The sequence below is a fragment of the Coregonus lavaretus genome, assembly GCF_964263955.1.
Source record: "Coregonus lavaretus genome assembly, chromosome: 16".
Classification (NCBI taxonomy): Eukaryota; Metazoa; Chordata; class Actinopteri; order Salmoniformes; family Salmonidae; genus Coregonus; species Coregonus lavaretus.
In genome coordinates, this window is record NC_140003.1 from 14,881,327 (window position 1) to 14,891,846 (window position 10,520).

At 40.1% G+C, this 10,520-nt stretch overlaps 1 protein-coding gene across 1 annotated transcript; it reads left to right on the forward strand.

Annotated features, from left to right (window-relative positions):
• Positions 1 to 1,100: 1,100 nt before the first annotated feature.
• Positions 1,101 to 9,590, forward strand: LOC311143275 (retinol dehydrogenase 7-like). Its single transcript, XM_084179103.1, has 5 exons — positions 1,101 to 1,185; positions 7,621 to 7,935; positions 8,328 to 8,586; positions 8,756 to 8,919; positions 9,203 to 9,590. Exons 2-5 carry the CDS (start codon positions 7,623 to 7,625, stop codon positions 9,424 to 9,426), a joined length of 960 nt encoding a protein of 319 aa, XP_084035229.1. The 5' UTR covers positions 1,101 to 1,185; positions 7,621 to 7,622; the 3' UTR covers positions 9,427 to 9,590.
• The last annotated feature ends 930 nt before the right edge of the window (positions 9,591 to 10,520 follow it).

Below are 10,520 nucleotides of genomic sequence, written 5' to 3' on the forward strand. Positions count from 1 at the left end.
CAGGGGAGGTCTGGTGGTGGCAGAGAAAGCATTTGGTATTGTCCCACAGCACAAATCAAGAGTCTTATTTTTCCTAGTGTGACATTTCACATACTGATGGTAGCTGCTCAGGACCTTGTGCAAAATACAGTTGTTAAAATCCCCTAAAATAAATGTGGGTGCGTCGGGGGAGATAGATTCCAGTTTCTGTTACAGATTATAAATAATCTCTGATGCTTTTGCTATATTAGCTTTTGGTTGAATGTACACAACAGCAGCAAACAATTGGGGTAACTCACGGGGCAGATAGTAGAGTCACAGTGACACAGAAAGCAGTTCAATGTCGTGGGTACAGAGTCTCTCTCTTACCAGGATCGATTTACACCACTGGTCCCTGACAAGCAGAAAGACGCCCCCCTTGTGATGTTTCCCTGTGACGGTCAGATCACGGTCTGCTCTGACCAGTTTGAAGCCGGCCGGCTCCACTTCCCTGTCATCCAGCCAAGTCTCAGTAAACGCCATGGTAGCCATGGTGCAATAGGCGATCATTTCAACTCTTGTCATGTAATCTACCCTTCATTATAATGTTTTTAAATACATATTTCAGTCATCCATAATAATAAATAGCTTGTAAATCAAACATTTGAAATTAACGTGCAGAGTTTGTGGTCTAGCAGTAACTCTCCAGGCATCAGTCACATATATTCTACTCTCCCCAACTGGGGTTCAATCTGTCTCCACCTTTACTATTGTTTTCCTACCTGCCTGTCTCCCCATATATCTGAATAAAATGTTTAACAATATATATGTAAAACACTTGAAATTAACAACTGGTTTCCAGCTTTCATAGAAGTGTAGTTGCAGTGCCTACCTTGTATTTATATTTCTGCCCAATTTTATAAATTCTTATTCCATTGAGAATGTTTTTATTTTCTTTTTTGTTGCATTGTTGAGAGGTGAACCTGCCCAAGTAAGCGTTTCATTGTACTGTGTAGGCCTATCCACACCATGTGGATATGAATAAACTTGAACTTTTAAAATGTCCAGTAGATGGAAGACGTCGACCGTATATCAAAAAAGAGTTTACCAAACTTTCTGAAAGAGCAATAGTTCACACACACACACACAAACCGGAAGATGAATAACACATAAGGAATAGTCACTGTTGTTACCAGCAACTCAAAGAGCGCACGTTTGTCGCCAGGGGTAAGTGTTTCAGTAACGTTTCTTTGCCATATCTTGACTTCTGAGGAAGGCATATTAATCGGCAGTTCAATGTTTGATGAACATGAAAGTTAAAAAGCTATAAACAAAAAGGACAGCCGTTAGTTGAGTTGACAAAGTTGCAAAAGTCGTAGTTCACTCACTTCAACAGTGACTGAATAGTCAGTCAAGTAATCTAACTGCCTACTGACATGGTTATTGAAATATTTGATTACTTATAACGAGGCAATTGTATCGCATGGCGCCTGAATCTGATTAATTATCATATTTTTGCATGTTCAGTGTCTGTCGATTTTAAATATATTTTTTGTTCCGTCTTGGTATTGATTGTCTAGTGGCTTGGCTTGGCGTAGGTGTTGAAGGGTGCATCGCCATCACGTGATGCCCAAAGTGGGGCATTGGAATACCAATTTATATTGTCAATATATATATATATATATATATAGCTCTGGAAAAAATTAAGAGACCACTGCAAAAATATAACTTTCTCTGGTTTTACTATTTATAGGTATGTGTTTGGGTGAAATTAACATTTTTGTTTTATTCTATAAACTACTGACAACATTTCTCCCAAATTCCAAAATATTGTCATTTAGAGCATTTATTTGCAGAAAATGACAACTGGTCAAAATAAAAAAAAAGATGCAGTGTTGTCAGACCTCGAATAATGCAAAGAAAATAAGTTCATGTTCATTTTTAAACAACACAATACTAATGTTTTAACTAAGGAAGAGTTCAGAAATCAATATTTGGTGGAATAACCCTGATTTTTCAATCACAGCTTTCATGCGTCTTTGCATGCTCTCCACCAGTCTTTCACATTGATGTTGGGTGACTTTATGCCACTCCTGGTGCAAAAATTCAAGCAGCTCGGCTTTGTTTGATGGCTTGTGACCATCCATCTTCCTCTTGATCACATTCCAGAAGTTTTCAATGGGGTACAGGTCTGGAGATTGGGCTGGCCATTACAGGGTCTTGATCTGGTGGTCCTCCATCCACACCTTGATTGACCTGGCTGTGTGGCATGGCGCATTGTCCTGCTGGAAAAACCAATCCTCAGAGTTGGGGAACAATGTCAGAGCAAAAGGAAGCAAGCTTTCTTCCAGGACAACCTTGTACGTGGCTTGATTCATGCGTCCTTCACAAAGACAAATCTGCCCGATTCCAGCATTGCTGAAGCACCCCCAGATCATCACCGATCCTCCACCAAATTTCACAGTGGGTGCGAGACACTGTGGCTTGTAGGCCTCTCCAGGTCTCCGTCTAACCATTAGACGACCAGGTGTTGGGCAAAGCTGAAAATTGGACTCATCAGAGAATATGACCTTACTCCAGTCCTCTACGGTCCAATCCTAATGGTCTTTTGCAAACCTCAGCCTGGCTCTTCTTTGCTTCTCATTGATGAAGGGCTTTTTTCTAGCTTTGCAAGACTTCAGCCCTGCCCCTAGGAGCCTGTTTCGAACTGTCCTCGCCGTGCACTTCACCCCAGCTGCCGTTTGCCATTATTTTTGTAGGTCACTTGATGTCATCCTACGGTTGTTGAGTGACATTCAAATGAGTTGGCGGTCATCCCGGTCAGTAGAGAGTCGTTTTCGCCCTCTGCCGGTCTATAGCTTTGTTGTCCCCAATGTCTGCTGCTTGACCTTGTTTGAAATTTTAAGGATGGAAGCAACCTGACGCTCACTGTATCCCTCTGCCAGTAAAGCCAGAATTTAACCCTTCTTTTCCTCACTCAAAACTTTCCTTTTCAACTCTTTTGGCATGGTCAATAGTTATTTTTTTATTAATATTACTTTTGAGGTACTATTAGCACTGTTTTTGCCATCCAGCTGGTCCTATTGCAAGAGGATAGTGATGACCACAGCAGTGGTTTTTATACTTTTCCTCGTTAAATAAAATGTGGTTCATGTGATCACCTAATCAGTACCTAATTCAGTAGAATGAGTTGTGCCTGTGTTGGAATTCAACAGACACTGGAATGGAATGGCTGTCATACATGTAGAGATGCTGATTTAAGAAAAAATTTCCTTTCTCGGGTGGTTGATGTCCTTGATGATCTTTTTGGCCTTCCTGTGACATCGGGTGCTGTAGGTGTCTTGGAGGGCGGGTAGTTTGCCCCCGGTAATGCGTTCAGCAGACCGCACCACCCTCTGGAGAGCCCTGCGGTTGCGGGCGGTGCAGTTGCCGTACCAGGCAGTGATACAGCCCGACAGGATGCTCTCAATTGTGCATCTGTAAAAGTTTGTGAGGGTTTTAGGTGCCAAGCAAAGTTTCCTAAGAGCTAGTCGCGAGGCCGCCATCCTCGTCGGCACCAGTGTATCAGTGGACGTTCCTGAGGGCTAATGTAAATGTTGTCCAAGCATTTGAGGCATTTATCCGACTAATTTTTTCTCAATACATAGTTTATCCTACTAGACATAATCAGATCACCCATAGTGGTCAAAAATATCATTCCTGGTTAAAATGATAAACAGGAGATGTTATACAAACAGTTCATGGTCTTGATGATGATCCAGGGAATAAGGAAGGCTAATCATTTTGGAGGTAGCCTACTTGATCATAATACATCATCTTTTGTTGCGAAATTGACTTACCCATGAAAAAAGATTCCATGCCTCAGTTCATGTTCAAATGGCTATGTCACCTGACTGTTAAACTGTTTAGATTTGATCAGATATATACTTTAGGCCTACTATATAATTCACATAGAAATATTATGTCATTACTGTAGGCAAGTGTTTATTAATCCTGGTCCTGGGAAAAAACCCAAAAGGGTGCACATTTTTGCTTTTCTCTAGCACTACACAGCTGATTCAAATGATCAACCAATCATCAAGCTTTGATGATTTGAATCAGGTGTGTAATGCTATGCTAAGGAAAAAAAAAAAAAGTGCACCCATTTGGGTCCCCAGGACCAGGATTAAAGAACACTGCTGTAGCTGTAGGCTAGTCACTAGGAATGGGCATTCAACATTTTTTTTTATGTGCTCATTTATCTATAGGCCTGTGCCAACAGTGCACAACAATGCCTGACTTATAATAACCATTACAGATAACAAATCCTAATTGATAAATTGCCCCATATACAGTGCCTTCAGAAAGTATTCATACCCCTTGACTTATTCCATATTTAGTTGTGTTACAGCCTGAATTGAAAATTGATTAAATATATGTTCTTTCTCACCCATCTACACACAATACCCCATAATGACGAAATGAAAAGTTTTTAGAAATTTGTGCTAATTTATTGAAAATGAAATACAGAAATATCTAATTTACATAAGTATTCACACCCCTTAGTCAATACTTTGTAGATGTAACCTTTGGCAGCGATTACAGCTGTGAGTCTTTCTGGGTAAGTCTTTAAGAGCTTTCCACACCTGGATTGTGCAACACTTGCCCATTTTATTATTTTCAAAATTCATCAAGCTCTGTCAAATTGGTTGTTGATCATTGCTAGACAACTATTTTCAGGTCTTGCCATAGATTTTCAAGTAGATTTAAGTCAACTGTAACTCAGCCCTCAAGAACATTCACATTCTACTTGGTAAGCAACTCCAATGTAGATTTGACCTTGTGTTTTAGGTTATTGTCCTGCTGAAAGGTAAATTCAACTCCCAGTGTCTGGTGGAAAGCAGACTGAACAAGGTTTCCCTCTAGGATTTTGCCTGTTCTTAGCTCTATTCCGTTTCTTTTTTATCCTGAAAAACACCCCAGTCCTTAACGATTACAAGCATACCCATGACATGATGCAGCCACCACTATGCTTGAAAATATGGAGAGTGGTACTGAGTTAGGAGTTGGTACTGAGTTAGGAAGGACACCTGTATATTTGTAGTGACTGGGTCTATTGATACACCACCCAGAGTGTAATGAATAACTTCATCATGCTCAAAGGGATATTCAATGTCTGCTTTTTTTTGTTTTTTACCCATCTACCAAAAGGTGCCCTTCTTTGTGAGCCATTGGAATACCTCCTTGGTCTTTTTGGTTGAAACTGTGTTTGAAATTCACTGCTTGACTGAGAGACAATTATCTGTAAGGTATGTGTGGGGTACAGAGATGAGGTAGTCATTCAAAAATCATGTTAAACACTATTATTGCACACAGAGTGAGTCCATGCAACTTATTATGCGATTTGTTAATCACATTTTTACTCTCACTTATTTAGGCTTGCCATAACAAAGGGGTTGAGTACTTATTGACTCAAGACATTTCAGCTTTTCATTTTTTATTAATTTGTAAACATTTCAAAGAACATAATTCTAATTTGACATCTGAATGCAAGTGCCATTTAAGATTAATTTGAATGAAACTATAATATCAACTGGTTATTATATCGTGGAACACAATCTTCAAAAAGGCAGTAACCTGGAGTTTGCTTGTAGAAGCTTATGGCTGTACAATGGCATAGCCTTGCTTTGTTAATTTAGCAGACAAGACACTCTTATTTTCCGAGCCCTTATCACACTCAAGACACCTATTTTTATAGTAAAAAAACATGATGTAATATAACAGAATAAAATGGAACAGATTATTTTTCCAAATGAAAAAAGCTGCCAGTGCAAAGTGATATGCACCTTGCATCTGGAACAGTTATTCTGAGTGATCATTTGAAACGGGACTCAATTTGGCGAGTTGAAAGACAATTTTTTCAGGGTTACAAACCAAAATCTGTCTTAAACAGACGTTCTATTTAGCTTATTCTGCCTGTTCTTTGGACATGTATGTTTTCAATGAGGAATTGCTAATCCATTTTGAACACTGCATGGTGATGAATTACGGCCATGACATCTGTTTGGAGTAGGCCTTTGATTAATGATTCTGATGAAAAGACGCTCTTTGTCTTTATCAAACTAATGTTTTTGCGTATTTTCAGTGTGGAAACTGGCTATGTTTAGGGGGCTATATCCTAGGCCAGAGATGGGCAACTTTGATGGGTAGGGGCCACAAAAAATCTGAAATCATCAATAGTTGCTGCAGTGGCTCACGGGTCTGTGTACCCACATCCATACCCACACATGCAGACAGTCGGCCATAGCGTTTTGGGAGCCCTAAGCAACATTTTGTTTAACAGCTAATTTCCTGTAATTCTACACATTTTGCCATAGAGTGGAGAGAAACGTTTGCAGTTTTTAATATGATATCTGAGTCAGAGTGGCCAACAAAATCAATGGGGGCCCCCTGGTCAGTAATTCGACCTTGATTACTACAAGTTTAGATAGCTGGCCGCTAGACTAACTTACCCAAAACATTTTTTGCTGACATGGGCTAATTGAGTGACTGTCAGTGACTGACATAACAACAGAAAAACGTCTGATGCACAACATTTCGAAATTGCACCTTGGAGATTCTACTATTGTAACTCAACGGTAAGTTGAGACCCCGAATTAGTTCCTTTTTTTTAGGGATATTGATCCACGGGCCTACAAAAAGGGGTCAGAGGGCCGCCAGTTGCCCATCCCTGGTCTAGGCTAACCAATTCTTAATGGCACTAGCAGTTCGCAAAATAGCCTAAGCAGAAGTAGACGGGACGCAAATATTCCAAAACTGCAGCTCGTTGTTGGAACACATATTTTCCTACTTCAATCAACCAGTCGATTTTGAATTTGTGATAAAACTGTTGTCATTTGGCAAGGAATGTAGCTTGTGTATCCCATCAGTTCGATACATTTTATAGGCATTTATTTCTATAGACCTATAGGGAGCTTGTGTGCGCACTCGGCACATTTGTGTGTAGGCAGCGGTCAGAACGCAATTGAGTGAATGAGACACCGAGGGGAAGGAAATTTAGGGAGAAGAACTGTGTGATGCTTGGCTTGATTTATTTTTTGCTTTTTGTTGTGCCCCGCAAATGCACATGTACAAATGGAACACTAGAGTGTTAACGTTGTCTTCAAGACAAAATTTAACTTACCTGTTCAGGAAGCCACAAAGCACATTCCACCAAATAGTTTCAGTATTTTTTATATCTGGTTAAAGATCGAGCTTTGACGTCCGTTGGAGTACTTGGTTACTCATACCCATCCCTACTAGTCACTAAGCTAAACTTGCAGTCGCACACCAGATAAATGTAAATAGGCCTATGAAAACCTTAAATATTTTAACTTAATGCAAACAGCAGATTTGATATGAAATTGCTTCTAAAATCCAATTGAAATGGATGGAAATGTACTGTTTTCTATCTGTAAACTACTCAAGAATGTGTCAAGATTCAGCTGATTTTGCAATGGCTCTGATTGCATTGATTTTCCTTCTAGATTTTGCGCCTCAGTAAGATAGTCCGAAGACAAAAGTATATGCCCCCGATTAACCTTCATTTGCCTATCTTTGCAAAAAGAACAATTGAAAATTAAAGATTTGTAATATGATGAAAAATAGGTGTTTATCTGAATGAACCTCATTCTTCTGTCTCAGAAATGTTCCTGTACATTCTTGGACTGGTGGCTTTTTGGTTTGTGTTCCGCTGGTACAGGGAACTCGCAAGAGTACCCAATAAAGGACAGAAATATGTCTACATCACTGGCTGTGACTCTGGGTTCGGGAACCTTCTAGCCAGACATCTGGACAAGCTGGGCTTCTGTGTGATCGCAGCCTGCTACACTGAGAAGGGGGAGGATGAGCTGAAGAAGGTCTCTTCTGAACGACTGAACACAGTCCACCTGGATGTCGTCAGCACTGACAGTGTCAACAAAGCAACAGCATTTATCAAAACCTTGGTTGGGGAGAAGGGTGAGTGTCTTTGAAGACCAGTTTAGCCAAATGTTGCAACTCTCTTAAAAATTGCCTCCAAGGCTTTTCTGACTTAAATTGGGGGAAACGTTTGTTATTCAAAATATCCAAGTATCTAGACTGACTACTGCTCTACTCATTTGTTCTATTACCATGAGTCAGAGTCAACTGTTGCTATGGAATTTCCAACCACAAACAAGTTAACCCAACATCTCTGAACACACCTTCTCACTGAAAGAGCCCTCACTCCCACATGTGACAACTGGCATGTAAGCACTTGTTGACACCTGTAGGCATGGAATGTTTTCCTCCATCCATTGTGACTGCTGCCTGTGTCCTGCTGTGTGTGTGATGTTGGTACATAACAATGCTCTACTTTCATGCCATTTCAGGTCTGTGGGCTGTGGTGAACAATGCTGGAGTCTCTGTACCATCTGGTCCCTGTGATTGGATGACCATCGACGACTACAAGTCCATGCTGGATGTGAACCTCATTGGAGTCATTGGTGTAACTCTGAGCGTCCTGCCCCTCATCAAGATGGCCAGGGGTAGGGTGGTGAATGTGGCCAGCGTGTTTGGGAGGATAAGTGCCTTCGGGGGTCCCTACTGTGTGTCAAAATATGGAGTGGAGGCTTTCAATGACAGTCTGCGGTGAGTGTCCTTGCTTTTTGTCTAAGCATATACTGTATCACGGTTATTTGAATTTGAAACTGAATCGTGATGCTCAGAGCATTGTTCTCTATGGCTCCGACTTCATATGAATACTGTATTGCAGATGTATTAATGTTTGTTGTGGCATATTCTTGTTTTTGAATTCCAGGATGAACATGTCAGCTTTTGGAGTTAAAGTCCTGTGTCTGGAACCAGGATTTTTCAAAACAAGTGTGACTGATCTACATCTCCTGAGAAAAAATGTAAAGACATTGTGGGACAAACTGCCTGAAGAAATCAAAGATCAATATGGACATGATTACCCAGAGAGAGGTAAGTTATTTATTTTTTAAACAAAACAAACATACACATGAACCTATGCATGCTGCTGTAATATGATAGATGCAAATAGGATTCTCGTAACCTATGTGACAGAATGACAAGCTCTCCAAGAACGCATTGACAAGGATTGCCCAGAGCAAGTGAACTGAGCAGTCAGGCAAGTTCAGCCTGCCTGCCTTTGACCTAGACCTCAAACAGTCAGACATACAATTTCTTCATTGTGTTCCAAGATGTCAAAATCAGCTTGTTGATGGAGGCAATACCTTTCTTCCAGCAAATGTTACATTGGAGAAGAATGTTGCGACGTTGCTGGATGGGGACCTGATGAAGGTTGTGAGCTGCATGGAGCATGCCATCTCTGCTGTCCACCCTCGTACCCGCTACTCACCTGGCTGGGATGCCAAGTTCTTATGGTTGCCTATGTCCTACCTGCCAACTTGGATCGCAGACAAAATGCTCTTAAAAGATATGGCCAACCCAACAGGATCTATTCTTTAATGTTAATGGTTGTCTGACCAAAAGTAGGAGGAAGTCTTTATTTACACCCACAGGAGAGCAAGAAAAATGTAATGCGGTGCGTTTTTTATCATTGGAAAAAATGTATAGCATGTGATTCAACCAATGAATGGAAAAATAAACACTAATTTGTTTTCAAACTTAAACAGAGTTGCATTTTGTCTAATCACATTTGGATTTGTACTGTCTGTTTCCCTGGTCTGATAATAAAACCGAATGGAGAGATTTTCAGTAGTTCAAATGAAGCGGTGGTTGCATTATGTCCACTTGATACATATAGTAAGTGATATTCTGTCTCTGTAGACTAACTATTAGCTTGTACCCTAGTATGACTTGCAGCAAATTCTTCCTATCAAAAAACAAATGCTTACAATTCAACACATTCCTGATCAAATTATGTTTACTCTCATTGGATATACCTGTGACATGCTACCATTAATTCCAACTAAGGAATCAGAAATCATTATTGCAGAAAGAGTTGTAGAATTTAGATCTTTTTTTCTATTAAGCTAAATTCTCTCCGACCAGAAATACCTAATAGCCTGCTGAGCTTCTCAAATGAAGATGATCTTTCACCCTGCTGGACATGTATGTCATATGAAAAGTTGTGAGCACCTTGCAGCCACGTGTGCTTATGATCAGGTGCATTGCTGCATGTGATTATGACAAAATAATAATATAATCCTTCAGATGTGTACCAGTTCTATAAGTAAGATAGACGAGGATTATGGAGTTGGAGGACACACAGACAAGCAATTGCATTATGAAAATAAACGTAGGAATGATATTGTAGGCCTATACTCTAAACACTGAGCTATTGTCTTATTTTGAAGACTCATACTGTTTTTGAAGATGGTTCTTCAGAGCCTATTCCACTTTGTCGTTACTGTTGTGGTGTTTTTATTATACTGGCAAACGCGTAAACTATTCAAATGAAGGAGCGATTAGACTCAGCTTTCTCTGGTGTTTTGAAGAAGAAGAAAAAACAGGATAATGTGTTATTGAAAAAAATACCATTATATAACTGAAATGACTCCCTACAGGTCTTCCCTATGGTCTCTGAAGAGAATATCTAG

What these genes read in the sequence shown, in the direction of transcription:
- LOC311143275 (XM_084179103.1), top strand. Translation starts at nt 7,623, where the DNA reads ATGTTCCTGTACATTCTTGGACTGGTGGCTTTTTGGTTTGTGTTCCGC. An exon ending in AACCTTGGTTGGGGAGAAGG is followed by an intron (nt 7,936 to 8,327) that starts GTGAGTGTCTTT and finishes ATGCCATTTCAG; the next exon opens with GTCTGTGGGCTGTGGTGAAC. An exon ending in ACATGATTACCCAGAGAGAG is followed by an intron (nt 8,920 to 9,202) that starts GTAAGTTATTTA and finishes CCTTTCTTCCAG; the next exon opens with CAAATGTTACATTGGAGAAG.